Consider the following 16,556-nt stretch of genomic DNA (forward strand, 5'->3'; position numbering starts at 1 on the left):
CGAGTACATAATCACTCGAAATAAAAAAGATCTTGTTTAGTTTTTGGTTCTTTTTTAACTCTAGGCAGCCGGCTACCGAGAGTATCCTATGTTTCCTAAACAAAAGCAATTTGAACTCCACACAGCTGACCGTGGGAGTATTGCCTAGAAAAGCTAATCTTATCTGCGTAATGGGCCGGATCACTATCTATTGTAACGGTATTTAGACAGAATTCGCTACTTCTTCTCTACTGTAATTATTGCGTGTGACTATGTATGTAAAAGTCTAATTGTGAGTCCTGTGGTGGCTTGTGCGTGGAAGGTGTGAGTTTTTGCGTCCAGGGGTGCATATCCGTCTGGGTTGGCGTGGGTGTTCACTAATTGCGTAGTAGTGTGATCACGAAGGGCACGAGCGTTTGTATGTTAACGTGCATGTCGCTTGCGCTAGCGCGTGCATAAGTTCGATTTTATAATCGTGTGACCATTCCCATTTTTGCGTGTATTCTTGAATGATCTCGCGTGCGGAGCGTGAATCTGATGTTTAATTTTTAGTGTATGATAGAAATGCTAGAAGTGGGTCAGTTTCCCCATATCATCAGAGTTCCCAATCATGTCGCCATGGAAGGTGTTGTCTAGTGAATTTTTTATTCGTCCAACTGAAGGCATGAGTCTAGGCTGCTATGACCGAGGGTAGAGACTTACAGATGTGTCAGATTCATGATTACGCGAGTGGTGGGTTGATGCTTGAGACCGCGTGTGTTATTTTATATATGCAAAAACGCTCACTTAATTACCGGGGTGTTAGAATTATGGCGATAACGTGGGCGTTCGCGTTTGTAACCAGGTTTATGATATCGCGAAGGCCACGTTTGTACGTTTGGAATGAGAGAGATTGTGAGTGTATATGACAGAATAAGCAATTTATTATGTTAGTGAGTATTAGACTAGATCTAAGATATAGCAATAAAAGAAAAAATAACATTCCGAATAAAGAAAAAAAGGAAAGAAATTAAGTAGAAGCGATATTGATCACTATTATTTTTGGTACACATTAGTAGTGGAAAAGAAATCTATAAAAGCACAAAAAACATAACAGAAAGTGCAATATGCAACGTGCAAATTAATCGTACCTTAATTTATCCAATTCGATCTTTCCGAATGAATCGAATCGAATGCACGAATTGAACACCTGTAAAAAGTGACCACCGAATCCCAGAAAGAATTACCCGCAATTCTATCATATAAGCCAGTTCTGACACATCTGTCATAAATACTCAGACGAACACATACATAGATAGACATCCGACTAGCACATAACAAGTGTACACTAGTACTAAAAACTACAATTATTCAACACAACACAACTAATAGAGTTTAACTGTTATATTTTTTAATGCGCCTGTGCAAGTTGACCAGGCCACAGAGAACAGACATCCATGACCGAACAAAAAAAATTAAAAAATGTGTGTAAACATTTGAATTAATATACGATTAACACTAGCGCCGCCACACCAACGTATCCCAACTATTCATCAAATCCATTCCGGAACCGGTTCGAAATCCTGAATGGATTCAGTATGGAATCCTGCTCAAGGAAAACAACAGATTCTATCGGTTGATGCATTTGAGCTGGAATTCATGCTGGAAGTCCGAACCGGTTCCCCTACTAGTTTGACTGGGTAGAGGAATAAGCACTGTCAATTCTGTCGAACTCAGCCACAAAAAAACATGACGACAGCAGCACACCTGGTTTGGATATCCCAACTACCTTCGAAACCGTTGGAGATTTTACACAAGTTGCATGCTGAAGATGAACGTGACCAGGCCGACCGATAAATTGACACAAAATGACTGTCACTGCGAGCCGTGCTAACAAACACTGCCATTAAGCTGTTGAACAATGTCTGCAAAAACAGCCCACAGAAAAAGTCAATCCACGGTGATCCGCTAATCGGCCACGCCAGTGTGCACAAGATCTTAGCTGACCGTTAGTTTGGGCTGGTGCAGAGTATGAAATGTATAAAATGTAAATGTATAAAAAAGGCTCATAGTTCGGTCTCCTCGAAGCACCACTATCGAGGCGTAATAACCATCTATAACCATCTAAGCAATTGTCTGTCAGAGGATCTTTAAAACAAATGCACAAATATGCTTGATGATGTTTGCAATACCGTCAAACCCGTCAACCTAGGGGAGGAATAAAAAAATCGATTAAGTTTTATTATACTGCATTCAAAAGCTAAGAAAAATGCGCAAATTTCATGCCTTTACAGTACAAGCGATTTCAAACGTGGAAATTCGACACAAAGAATCTCAAAAGTTCTGCCTAAATAATTGAAATAAAAAATAAATGTTACTACTAAATCTAAAAAAATAATTTGGGACAAAATTAGTGGCAAATTTTGCGTGGAATGCCATATGTATGTACCTTCCAACACCACCACGCATGTTCGTACAAAGAGTAACCTCGCATAGTAGATTGAAAACCGCCGGATAAACTTTGCACACAGCTAGGAAACGGGTGCGTGTGTTACTGGCATGTGAAAAATATATAGTCAGTTTAAATGTGTACAGGTTTACACGAACATTGCAGGAAATCGCTTCCTGTACCGTCTACATGTTGCTCGTTCAAAAACCAAGCAACGAACTGTGCAAACGGCTCATATTGACAACTCTGCCTGGAATAGGCAGCGTTGTTTTGTTTTTTCTACGCCACTTTCGAAAGATGTTATGAATATTAGTTTTTGCTTTATTTATAGAAGTTAGAATTTAATACAAAATTTATGCACATATTTCCAACTGTTTAGTACGAATGTGCTGAATGAAAGTTACTAGCATTCAAACACTCTACCGGCTGTTGCTTCCGAAATTTTGAAAAGGGGCCCCAATATTAAAAGATAAGTCGTAGTCACGACAAAATTTTCGTATTCCTTGATGCGTTTCCGCTGAAAATATCTTAAATGCTTTCAGCAGTACGGTTTTCACGTTTAAATCGGAGTTTCTTAACACTATGTTATTATTGCGATTATTATTTATTGTGAGCAATAAAAAAAATAAGCATTCCTGATGTGATGAAACTGTACCGAGTCGATATCAAACTTCGTTAAAATCACATATTCTCTTTCAAAAACATTACACTTCGTCGGATCATTCAACCATTGAAACCAATCGAAATTGTATTGATTCTAAGCATGCGTATCGCCTTGAGAACAATCAATATCGATCCTCCTAGTCCTTGCTGTAAGAATAGAAATAACGGTTCTTTGTAATAATATACTTTTTTGAAATAAAATACTTCTAACGTTTCGATTCTTGGGTCCCGTTTCAAAAATTTCTGCCGAGTTTTTTGCCCAGTTTTCAAATGCGAATAACTTCCATTGTTTTGAACGGAATCGCGATATTTCTGCTTATCTTAACCGAAATACCTGCACCTGTTTTCTGTTCAATTTCGCAAGATGTGCGACAATTATAAACAGAACAACAGCGAATTTTCAGAAAATCTTTCGAAAACACCGAGGAAAATGCGAAATCTGCAACCCTATTTCAGACAGAGCCGTCAAAAGGGAGCATCGAAGCGTTTCATCACATACGGGAATATCACACAGATCTCGCGTGTTCGTTTTATATCAGTCGTCGCTCACATACCAAACGAGACACATGTTGACCGTATTGTCGTTGGCATTTGGACACACTCTCACCTAAGTGACTCCGTCAAAATACGGATAGTTTACAAATTGAGGTTCCGTGTGTCCGTTTCAATCATTCGTCGCTTCAGCGCCAAACTAGCAACATCATGGCTATATCGTCTGGACGGTACAATCGTTCGTGTACATGAAAAGTTTCAAATCGCACAGCGTGCTGAAGAGCGCACGATCAAAGTTGGAAGTTGGATTAACCTTAGCGTCATTCGCCTCTTTTCGAGTTAGAGAAATCTCTGTGGGAAAATCCCTAACTCTATGTGTGGGGTTGGGAATCGAACCCAGGTGAGCTGCGTACAAGGCATTTACCACCTACGCTATATTCGCACCCCGTTGGATTGAGTTCAACACTGTAGGGTGCGACATATGTGTGCAGCCTGTGAGTTGCGTTGGGATAAATTAATTTACTTTTCTGCTTGTGTATACGTTGGGTTGATACGGGTGAAATTCTCCTGTCAACATGTTAGTCGGCGATTTGTAGGTACATAAGGTAATGAGCCTAATGACACACACATAATTCTAAAAATGTTCATAAAAATATATGTCCTTGAAGATTTGTCCGTTGACGGTCCAGCATAGAAATAATAATTAATTCGGCAAATTTAAGGAGAAAGTATAACTATAAAATATGACTTACAAGCTTTTTCTCTTTAATCCCTTAATATAGAAATATTCAACCGCATTATATCAATCCGTAAACTGTATGGGCGCCACCAGGGCTTCAGTCGTGCATGGAATGGACCAATGCCTTATGTAATGATCTCGAAAGCTAGTGCCGTTGAGGTAAGTTGAGTTCCGTATTGTAACGTTTTGAAGTAGAATATCGTAAATTTTGGTAGAAAAATGACTTGAGACATTCAACGTGATAAAAATTAAAGTTCAATAAAACCATAAAATTAATAATGAAAAACCTTAATAAAACGAGGCAGTGAACATATTCTACTGCACTCCAGTTATGATTATTACAATAGCAACTTTGAGAATTTAGAATAAACATCAAAATACCTGAATTTATGCAGTTAGTCAAAGGACAATTTCTGCAAGCATCTCTAGCAGTTTCTCGAGCAGTGCCGGCTTACAATTCCGCAGAATTATATTTCAGCTTCACAGAAACAAAATTTCGTGTATTTGATATATCAATACATAGATAGGTAAATATAAAACTGATATTAATTCGTATCATCTTTTGATAAAATTAACTAGTTATTGGTACAAAGTTGTTTATATATTATCTAGCTCGAATGACCTGTTCCTCACTTAAAAGTTTTGTTTTCAGTGTTTCGAATTCTCCTCATCAGTAAGTAGCACTATCTTGGTGTCAGTTAGATGATAAGTCAAAACTAGCAACAAATTAGCACCAGGTAGACACAACCAAAAACAAGATTTTGATTCCGCTTCCTCATTAGAAACGAGGACTTCTGTGAGACATTACACGAAACCTGCAAGTTGTTTAGGCATTCACGTAAATCCTATGAGTTTTGTGGTATCAGTGATTTGGTCAGTTCGATGCCAATTTGGTGCTAGTTTTGACTAATCATCCAACTGACCCAAAATCTACTAATTAATGATTAGGAAAATTAGGAAACACTTGAAAACCAAACCTACTAATTTAATGCCCTCATGTAAAAAATTTGGTCCAATCAAAAAAATGCATTGTTCCTAACATTTAATGTTTGCAACAAACTATAGGTACCTCTAAGGTGAACGAATAATAAAATGCCCAGGAAAAAAACAATGACGCAGTTGCTACGTTGCCGATTTCGTTCTCATATGGTCGTATTTCCCCAAATTCCATGGCACAAAGTCGAAGACCAAAAACGAGCAAAATTCTCCTCGGGTGCTAAAGAAACCAGTTTAGCAAGAACAAACTCACAATTTTTACGATAAACATAAAACGAGTCACCGATAAACGCCAAAGATGCGACAAAACAGACTTGAAAACGGATGTAATTTTTGAACTGATATACTGAATTGATATACTGAACCTATCAAACCTGCACAATTTTGTGCAGTTTTCGTCAATGTCTTTCAAGTACAGTCAAACGAACTAGTACTGTAAACTATATCGGCATTAATCAGGTACGGCTCTAAATTGAAAGCAGTGATGAATAAAACCTTGAAAGCACCGGTAATGCCGCAATTTATACAGTTTAGCAGTCAGGAAGTTTACACAACCTGTTGACGCTTCACAATTCGTATCGAGGCGCTAATTCAAATATTCGACAGCCCAAAAGCCTCTTTAAAACGTATAACAACAACATCGTTCAGCTTCGTCAGATGAGTAGACCAAAACAAATCACACCTGAAGTGTGGTGGCGTTGTGTTACTGCCGCATTTCATATCGCACTTGCTGGGGTCAATTACCTTTGCGCTTTAGCCACCGAAGTGCACGTTCATTACGATACACCTACCTGCTCAGTACTCGCGCATTAAGCTTCCCTGACCTATCCAATTAACGAGCACATCCACCGGTCGTTGTTTGTGGTCAAAAATAGTTTGTACATGTATTGCGTAATTAATCCGTTTTGCGTCCCGATATCGCTCGCTGTAGTTACTAATAACTACATAACTGGATTTAGCTACACATTGACGAAAGTAGTTTTGATGAATTGTTCTCATTCCGGTCCTTGGGCTTTGGTATGTCTCCCTGTGCATGGATACGGAATTTTAATCGAGAATAATATAATCGGCCAATATTGCACATTAAAGCATAAGAGTCCCATGTGGATTTCTGTCAAAAATGAGCTACCTGTTGGATTGTATTCTGTATAACCACTGAATCACAATGCACAAATAAAATTACCAGGTTTGTTTTTAAAAAATATCGAAAAAAGACCAAAACATGTTTGTTCCATGAATAAGGAATGAATGAAAATGTAAATGTTGAACGGCGTTGTTCTCGGCTTGCTGTTTTTCAATATGGGACTCTTATGCGGGCAGAATATTACCGTTGTGACAAATGACAGAGATAGCTTAATTTACATTTATTTGATTCTTTGTGTACCGTATCCGTAAAAAGGTTTTTACATTGAGTTCTTTAAATGTTTGAGCTTACTGAATTTCGCCAACATATTTTATGACAAAAGTTGGAATTTTTTTTTTATTTATTCATATTGATTAAGGCAATAAGCATTGATTTAATCACTATTTGGGGCAATGACTGCTTAAACAGGACGCTCAAATGCTCCGCGTTTTACTAGCAGATAAATGAGCTATTCCTGCTTCTCTGATAACTTTTCTCATCGAATAAAGTGTCCGCAACGTTCTGACTTTCACAGGCGAAATCGTCTTGGAGCTTCTGGCGGTCGTCTAAATGTAGGTTATGACGCGACTTACTGACCTTACCATTCAGTCTAACGTCGTCATGCACTTTGCTGCATTAAGAAGTCGTCTCCTGTTCACTTGGTTCATGACTATTTTTCGCCTGCCTCGCAGGGCACAAAGACTTCTCAGGTCTCCTTCAACTTGGTCGATCCACCTTGCTGGCTATGGAGCTTTCCTCATTGAACCTGTCGGATTTCTTTCAACAACCAATTTTATAGGGTTATCGCTCGCCATTCTGACAACATGCCCAGCCGACCGTTACCGTCCAATTTTCGCTGTGCGAACGGCGATGGATGGTTCTCCGAGCAATTGTTGCAGTTCGTAGTTCATGCGCCACCGTAGATCGTTCACAACACCTTCCGTTCGAAATAATCCATGTGTCGTGGCCCTTTAGGTCAGCCGGTCTATTAAGCGTGTTGTGGATGGTAACTTCGGTTGGACGCTCATTTGGTTCGACCGAAGGAGTATTTTTTGCTAGTGTCATTATCGGCTGTCGCCAGTGAGCCCACGAATTGTTCAATCATCTCGATATCGTCAGCATCAATAAACATATTCGGTGGAAGGCATAATGTTTCTTCGTTCGAACCTCTTGCCGTCATGTATTTTGTCTTTGATGCATTTATGAACAGCGCTTTGCTTCATCTTTCATTCGGGAATATGTCTACGTCATTGTCTCAAGATTACGTGCCACATTGTCAAGGTCATCGGCGAAGCCGACGGAACGGACTTGCGGAAATTCGTACCACTTGTATCAATCCTCGCTCCTCTTATCACACCTTCCAAAGCGACACTGAACAGCAGATAAGAGAGACAAGTGTCCCTGATATTTGGAAGCGATACATCACTCGATCCATCGATCCATTGATCAATCGTATTAGTTTGTCCGGGAACCCGTATTCGTGTATTACATGCTATAGTTGATCTCATTCGGTTGTATCATATGCGACTTTGAAATCTATAAACAAGGGAGGAGTAAGCGCGTTGTATTCGAGACATTTCTGCAGGGCTTGTCGAAGCGCGAAGATTGGATCCGTAGTGGTGCATGCACCAGTAAAACCTGATTGATACTGCCCTGTGAACTCCCTTGCTCACGGTGTTAGGCGGCGACAAAGAATTTTGGTGAGCCTCTTGGTAGTTGCAGATATCCAGTTTATCACTTTTTATATAAATCCACCTAATCCTTCGCTAAAATTTCCCCCTCCCAGACCCCAACGTGCGTGAACAACTCACCTGACAGTCGATCGTTGCCAGCGGCTTTATTGTTCCGCAGCCGTCCTATCTCCTCTTGGATTTCAGGTTGATCCGTTTCTGGGAATCTGTGTTCGGCTTAACACGTCTGCACGCTGATTTGTACCTATTGATCACCTCATACTCGTTCGTGAGAAGATACCCATCAGCGTCTCTGCACATATCGATTTGGAACTCTCGTACGTAGTACGGCCTCAGTAGTACTGCCTATTCTGGTTCGTATGTTGGTCCAACCATGCTCAAGAATAACCGCGCCTGGCTACTCTTCCTTTGGTAGCGTTGTATCTAGCTGCAGTGCGTATTCGTCGGCAGCATGAACGTCTCTTAGATGTTTGTTGCTGAGCCTCGACGTCCACGCAAGTTGTGGTCCGAATCTACTTTCGCACTACGGTTTGTTCGATCCGCGGGTTTCGCTTCGTGAGGGCGATGCACGTTGATGATGCTACAGTTGAAGAGCCGGCCTTCGACCCTCACTGATTTCGCTGATTACCTGCCACTTGATCACGCATTGTTGCATCTTTCCCAGCACTATAAAACCGGTCCCCAGTTCTCTTATTGTGCCGTTACTCTGGTAAAATGTAGCCGCTCGATCTGTACTTTACCACACCTGTCCAGTGGCGTAGTAAGAAAATTTTTCGGGGGGGGGGGGATATGAAATTTTTTGTATATATATGAAAAAATGTTCAAAAACATTCTGAGCAGGAAAAAAATGTTCAAAACCAACAACTCAGGGAACGGATTTGGGTAGTCAAGGTAGGAAAGCTGTTGGTATAGAATTAATGCTCTTCCCCTACGAGGACAATCTGGGCGGCAAACTTCAGACTGTCTAATTTACTGAGCCCTCCAGTTCCCTTGTGCCATTCAGTACCACTTCCTCGTTGAGCTTCCGACTGGTTCGCGAACTACTCGGTCTAGTCCCCGACGATAGATCTAGCCTACTCCGACGAAAAGTTCCCCGGCGAGAGAAGTTCGAAAGCAAGCCAACGAGCCAGGTGCTGCAAGCAGTTCGGCGATTCCGGTAGAGTAGGGCATCCGGTTTGCTGGAGCCCCGGCGCGGCTGGTGGTGTATCGTCGCGATCTACGCGGTCTGGTTCCCGGCGGTGAATCTGACTACGCTGACGGAGAGGTCCCAGACGAAAGAAGTTCTCCCGATACCGATTCTTATTTGGTTTCAGTACTACAACTTCTTGAGCCCTTTGGCTCCGTGGCCGGTGCCATTTAGCACCCCAACTCCTTTAAGCCCTTTAGTTCTCTTCTTGGGCCATTTAGCACTACTTCCTTGATGATTCATTCAGCTCCTCAACTTGTTCGCGAACAACTCGGTCTATTCGATGGACGATGGACCTGACCTACTCCGACAGAGAATTCCTCGGCGCGAGAAGTTCTCCCGAGATCGAGCTAATCAGCTAGGTGCCAAGGTCAGTTCGGCGATTCTGGTGAAGCAGGGTGTCCGGTGCACTCGTGCGCCGATGACCCGTGACTAGTGGTGCCTCGTCGCTGTCTACTCAGTCTAGTCCCCAGCGGTGAATCAAGCTTACGCTACCGGAGAGTTCCCTGGCGAAAAAAGGTCTCCCAATATCGATTCTTCTTTGGTTTTCGCTATTTTCTATCGGAACAACCGGTGGGGTGCCGTGGTCCGTCTGACGAATCCGCATGGAGCGTGACGTCCGGTTCGCTGGCGTTTCGACGACTCATACTCGCTGCTCTGTTGCAGTCTACTCGACTAGTCCTCGGAGGTTCGATGTCCATTCCGTTGTAAGACGGTCATGATCTACATCAGCGGTTCTCAACCTTTTTCGTACCAATGACTCTTTAGATATCATACTGGGTTGCTGCGGACCCCTATAGTTAAACATCAATTTTGTATGCTATCAATATGTTATTTTCAATTTGTTAGGAAACATGACTTGAAATTTCAATATGCACTCGGAAAATATATTTTTCTTCGCGGACTCCCAGCAATGACTTCGTGGCCCCCTAGGGGTCCGCGGACCCCTGGTTGAGAATCACTGATCTACATCATATCTCTGTTTACTGCGTTCCACGTCTTTACGTTGCTTGTCATTCTGTAGGCTACATTATCCGGGTTGATGATGGTGAGGACCGTTTTAAGTAGCTCCCTGCACATCACTCCAAACCTCGGACATTCAAAGACTCTCCTCGAACATTCAAAGACTTCAAACCTCGGACATTCAAAGACGCTCTGGTGTCTCCTCGACGATCTCACACTCCAAGCACAGTGTTGACGTTGCGTACCCACACCGATGAAGATACTCCTTAAGCAGCCGTGGCTCGGTAGGAGCTGTGTCAGGTGGAAGGTCATCTCTCCGTGCTTTCTATTGACCCACGCCGATAGGTTTGGATGAGCCGGTAGGTCCACTTTCCTTTCTCCGTATTGTCCCATTCCTGCTGCCACGTCACCATCGAATGGATTCTCATCATCTTTCTCACGTTTCTGGCGTTTCATTGCTTGTAGCACTTGATATCCTCCGTCAGGGTAATGCAGATGGGGATCATCTCGGCGACAAAGCATACTGCCTCCGGTACGCAATCGCAACTCGTACGACCAGCAGTCGAAGCGTCCTGTTCAGCTTTTCGCGGTTTCATTGTCTCCGTCACCGACACCTCCATTTCTTCAAGTGTCTCACCGTTAGTGACACATCGTCCACGAAACCAACGATTTTCACTTTCCTAGGAAGCCGCAGTGTTAAGACTCCATCGTACATCCCATTCCAAAGTGTTGGACAGAGAATGGAGCCCTGAGGAACGCCCGCTGTGACTCGCATTGCATATTGCCCGTTTGTTCGTCTGGTACAGCAGTGTTCTACTCTGGTAGTAGCTCTTCAGAATCTGGCTCATTCTTTTATGTCACGCTGCGGCATTGGTCTATTCGAGGCTGGATGGCCCGGTGACTTCCCTGACTTTAGCAGCAACATCAGTTTCTGCACCTTCCTCATTTCGGGGATTACCATCATCTAAAGACTTCAGCAATAGCATCCTGAATATGTCCGGATATGTCAGGATCGCAGCTTTCAGCGCCACGGTTGGTATTTCATCCGGACAGAGGGTTTTCTCTGATTTTAGTCACATCGACGCTTCTTTGGGCTCGTCGTTAGTCACTTACCACTCGGCTGTGTTACCTCCTTCTTCTTCGCCGTACGGTGTCGGTGACCAGGTAGTTGAATCGTGATTCGGGAAGAGACCCTCAACGATTATCTTTAGCTTACCCGGGTATATTTCAGCTGGTGTCGACGGACCCTCGTCTTCGTCATGACGACTCAGTACGCGTCCCCCAGGGATTGGCGTTTATTTCTCAGCACAGCTACTTATGGCAATTGGCTTGCTAAGCTTGATCTCCCGTTTTAAAGAGTCCCTACATTCTCGAAACGTCGCTTGCGCTATTCTCTCACTCTCCGTTCTTACGATCTGAGCCTGCCTTCTGGATCTATGACAAGAAGCGTGTACGCCGTCTACTGCATGGCCCTAGTTTTCGTGACATTGTATCGTCACAAGCCGTCACAATCCTTCTTGTTAGATCAGCCGCATCAACGTACTTGATTACGTTGTTCGCCGAAGTAACTAGGTTTTCGTTAAAGTCTTTCGTCTTCCACTTTAGCTTGCGGCCCGTCCTTCTTCATGCTGCAGCAGGGTTCCATTGGCTGATGCGGTAGCGAATCGCCTGGTGGTCTCTATGGGGATACTTCTCTCACACTCTCCAGTCCATGTTCGCCGTCAGTCAAGGACTACAGAATGTGGGGAAATTTTTCTCGGTACCGATATCCGTTTCGTGAACCAATAAGCTCCCAGCTCCTCGCTTCGCCGCGATCTACTCGTTATAGTCCTCGGCGGTTGAGCTAGCCTCCACAACGTGCCGACAGGTAGGTGTCGAGTCTGCAATCAATTTCCACTACAAGAAATTTTTTTTACAAGATAACTTTTGCAAATGAAACTTTGAGAATTTTATTTAAAATTTTAGGCATATTTTTGTTTAACATATTGAATTTTTGCAAAATTCTCCAAAATATTTCGGGGGGGGTTTCGTCCCCAAAACCCCCCCCCCCCGCTACTACGCCACTGCACCTGTCCCACTAAGCAAAGTTCCTGTAATGCTATACAACCTCGAAGTTGCAAGTTTGCAGTTCGTCGCGCAGGATGCGGTCGAACCCGCGGTAGCCAAGCGACTTGAAGTTCCTTGTTCCAAGTTTCCAACCGTAGTCCTTTCTTGTCGCGCGGCTCGATTGTTCCTGTTCTATAAACGACGGCCTTTTTAAAGTTTTTCTGATCGGATGTCTTCAAAAAAATAGACTTGAATCGGTTTCATGCGTCAGCGGAGCATCAAACGCAACTAGTCGGTGCTCCGGTACAATCTATGAATATCGCAAGAGAAAACGAGACCGCTCAAGCGCAGCAGTCACGTGCATCTGGGGTATCAGTTCCACTACCTGCACCGTTAGCATTGAAGGGAGGCATGACGGAAAATCTCGACTTTTTCGAGGAAAGATGGTTAGAGTACACAAGTGCTATTGGTATGCAACAATGACTGGCTCGAAAAAGTACTTCAATTTAGACCACTCAACTCAACAAAAAGTGAATCCGAAAGAGACCTTGAAAACTATCAAGGCAATCGTTGTTCCGAAGCGAAACTGCCCACGATCACTTCTTGATGGCTGGCTCAACTACTGCAGTCAACAAGCGGATTCCGGTAAGCCCTCCGATTTAACTTGGGCACGCTTTAAACCTAACTCAATAAAACGGACTTAGTTCCAAAATACGTGAACCGTGTTGGCTCGCTCACAGCTCACTCAAGAAGCACAAAAAAATTTCTTTGTGGCGGCTTCTTCCAAGTCGCTATTGTTGATCGGATGAACGATTGCGCGTCAAATGAGTTGTCGACGCTATCGTTTTTCAACACACTAACCTTGCTGGTGTGCCACGAAACTGCTACTTAAGGAAGTTAGAACATTTTCCTATACAATCAATCCGAGTTTTTGACGGAATGCCACCTGTAGCTCCTATTTGGTGCGAAAATATCACCCCTCTTCACGTGGGGTTTCTTTTGGAAACACTTTTCTTCTTCTCGTTTTCATTGCACTTTTTCAAATGCACTTTTTTCACACACCACTGCAAAAACACACGCGAAACTTTAATCGTTTACTATCAAAACTTTAAATTTTCTGCCAATGTGCAGATGACCAAAGGAAAATGTTCGGAAACTCTCAATTGTGCGTTTGAATTTTCACTTCAGATTTCAGTTTTTCTCAATGTAAACAAGCGAGTCGGTGCCTAGCAACGTGGCTTCCATATCTTTTCTTATCTTCACCTTAACCTCACTTTTCTTGACAGTTCGCTTGTATTGTTGGGCTTAGAAAAATTTGTAGACTACTAGATTCGCTCGAAGCAAATCGTAAAAAAAAATTCTAAGTCCATGTAAACAATACAAGCGAACTGTCAAAAATGAACACTCAGTTCATTTGTGACGTCACCGTAAAGCATTCAATTAGCGCTGGTGGTAGGATGGGGTTTACCAAGTTGTAATTGCATACTTTACGGTGACGTCACAAAAGAACTAAGTGTTCATTTTTGACATTTCGCTTGTACTGTTTACATGGACAATTTTTTTTACGATTTGCTTCGAGCGAATATAGTCTACAAATTTTTCTAAGTCCATGTTAACAGTACAATCGAACTGTCAAGATAAGTGAGGTTAACTGTTTCAGTAAAGAACCTAATTGGCAGTAGCGGTGGGATGGGATAGGATTCACGAACGTTAGGGATCCCATCGCCTGCTGATCACCTCCTCATCGAGTTCATCCCAGAATGCGTCAGGTGTCCAAACACCAGGGAGAATGGATATCAAAAGTATCATCGATTTTCCCCAGCAGAATCGCTACAACCTCCGCAACTTATCATCAGCAGGCCAACGGTAAAGCAGAAACGGCCGTAAAAATTGCTAAACATTTACTGGAGAGAGTGGAACGGATTACTGGCCTTGTTGTGCTGGAGAAATATTTCGAATAAAACTGACCCTAGTCCAGTTGCTCGACTCTTCTACTCGGTGTGCTGTGCCACACTGAGGCTCGTATGTGTCCATCGATGGTTGAAGATGTTCCATCTTGAATTGAAACGAATCATAAAAAAAATCTAAATTCTACTACGAAGAAATAAGCACCTAAGTAACGGCTCGGATCACCGGTTCATGTCCGGTTGAGACCCGATACTTCTAAACTTTGGACACCAACAATCGTCTCTAGCCGCGTCGGTCGTTGTTTCACCTCAAGCCATCCCTCTAAGAACGGTTGGTTTCAAAATCGTCCAATGAAGGACGTTCGTTGGACCAATTTGGACATCGTCCAAATAACCGTTCAACGAACGTCCGTCGTTGGACCCGTGTTGAACGATTTTGAAACAATTTTTTGGACGTCTTAGTGGGATGTAATGATCCCGTAACGCTGACAGTGCCAACACAACTGAGTTGATGCCTGCTTTCCCACTGAGACGTCCAAAAAATTGTTGCAAAATCGTTCAACACGGGTCCAACGATGGCCTTTCGTTGAACGGTTATTTGGACGTTGTCCAAATTGGTCCAACGAACGTCCTTCATTGGACGATTTTGAAACCAACCGTTCTTAGAGGGTTGTTTACACAAACTGAAATTACACCCCCTGCGGGAAACGCAAAACGGGCTCGTCCCTTTACACCGGCAACAACTACACCGTCGTTGAGATCTCGCGCGGTATCGATCACTATATTTAATGAATTTAAAATTATTTCGTTTCAATGAATCGTTGTTTTATATCGGAAAGTATAAAAGTTCCGATCCGTAGTCTCTTCTTGATTGTTTTCTGGACGACTCACTGAGTCTGCACCAACGCCCTGTTTCGACGGAGAACCGCCGTCTCTTTGTTGTTCGACAGTTGTTTTGTTTACGGTAGGGCTAAAGCGACCATGTTCACTCGTACCTTCATATTTCTCTACGACTGTAGAAAGTGGTAGTCGCCGGTTGACGCCAGTCTACAGATGGAATGTCATCAATAGACGCACGGGGATGTATGAGATAGGAACCTTTGAAGACTGGGAAGTATTTACCATTTGACGAATACTATCCTGCTTAGCAAAGAGGCAGAGCGACTCATGAGTAGATTTAATTTCTTTGCTAGCTATAATAACGGATTTTTAGCTTCTGCGCTGAGTAAGATAATACGCCATACTGTTTGTTCCATGCTGAAAAAAACTGCATATTGGTCTGGTCAGATCTTAGTGGATCTTTGGCTGCAACGGGGCAAAATCCTGTTGCTGCCATTTCCGTCAAAACTAGTATACGATTTCAGAGAATAGGATTGAATAGTTTCCTATGGCAGCACCCAAATCATTACCATTTTTCATGGCGAAATTTTTAATTACATCCCATTCATACAAGAATAATAATCCAGGTTAAGATAGATTTGAATTCAACATGGCGAAGAACCTGCTTGGTGTAGCAAAAACACGTTTACGGAATTATTTTAAAAAGGCAGAATATTGTTCCGCATGACTGGAGATAAGTCGAAAAACCGGTAAAACCATCATCCGATCACAATTCGTATCGGCCGATTGTGTGTGCTAAATTCAAGGGGACCTGTGCAACCAAAAGTGTATAAAAAAGAGCTGCTTCTTATTTTGAGTCGTTAAGTTCAGTACGAACTTCTAACAGCAGCTATGGAGTTTTTTAATAAATTGTGTACTTTTCAAGTATGATAAATTGAGCATGAATGGGGCATCATAACTGTCCAGTGCATGATTCAATTGATCATCTTACTTTTCGTTCCGTTTTCGTTTTCATTCGCAAAATAACAACAAGCTGTTATCGAATATATCATTTCCTCTCCTTTACTCCACAGCCAATCCTCGGCAGCCCAAAACACATCGAGAAGAGTCACGACTATGAATTCCTGAAACCATGGCTCGGCACGGGTCTGCTCACAAGCCAAGGTCAAAAGTGGCATCCACGGCGAAAGATTCTCACCCCAGCTTTTCACTTCAAGATATTGGACGACTTCGTGGACATTTTTCAGGAACAGAGCGCGGTGCTAGTGAAGCGACTAGAGCGAGAACTTGGCAATGAAACAGGATTTAACTGTTTCCCGTACGTGACCCTGTGTGCGTTGGATATCGTGTGTGGTAGCTATTGTTTATATTTCCATTACTTCTGAACAACTTACGACATAGATACTTTGTTTTAGAAACTGCTATGGGACGGCTGGTGAACGCTCAAATGAACTCCGATTCGGACTACGTTAAGGCTGTCTATCAGTACGAACTCGAGATTTT

At 42.7% G+C, this 16,556-nt stretch overlaps 1 protein-coding gene across 1 annotated transcript in view; it reads left to right on the forward strand.

The window, feature by feature from the left end:
* Window positions 1–16,556, forward strand: part of LOC131684180 (cytochrome P450 4c3-like) — a 42,887-nt gene that overhangs the window by 25,192 nt on the left and 1,139 nt on the right. The window contains exons 2-4 of the mRNA XM_058966834.1: window positions 4,345–4,460; window positions 16,127–16,406; window positions 16,469–16,538. Of these exons, the coding sequence (XP_058822817.1) occupies window positions 4,345–4,460; window positions 16,127–16,406; window positions 16,469–16,538 (466 nt within the window). The remainder of the gene's footprint in view (window positions 1–4,344; window positions 4,461–16,126; window positions 16,407–16,468; window positions 16,539–16,556) is intronic.

Source organism: Topomyia yanbarensis, chromosome 1 (genome assembly GCF_030247195.1).
Source record: "Topomyia yanbarensis strain Yona2022 chromosome 1, ASM3024719v1, whole genome shotgun sequence".
Taxonomy (NCBI): Eukaryota; Metazoa; Arthropoda; class Insecta; order Diptera; family Culicidae; genus Topomyia; species Topomyia yanbarensis.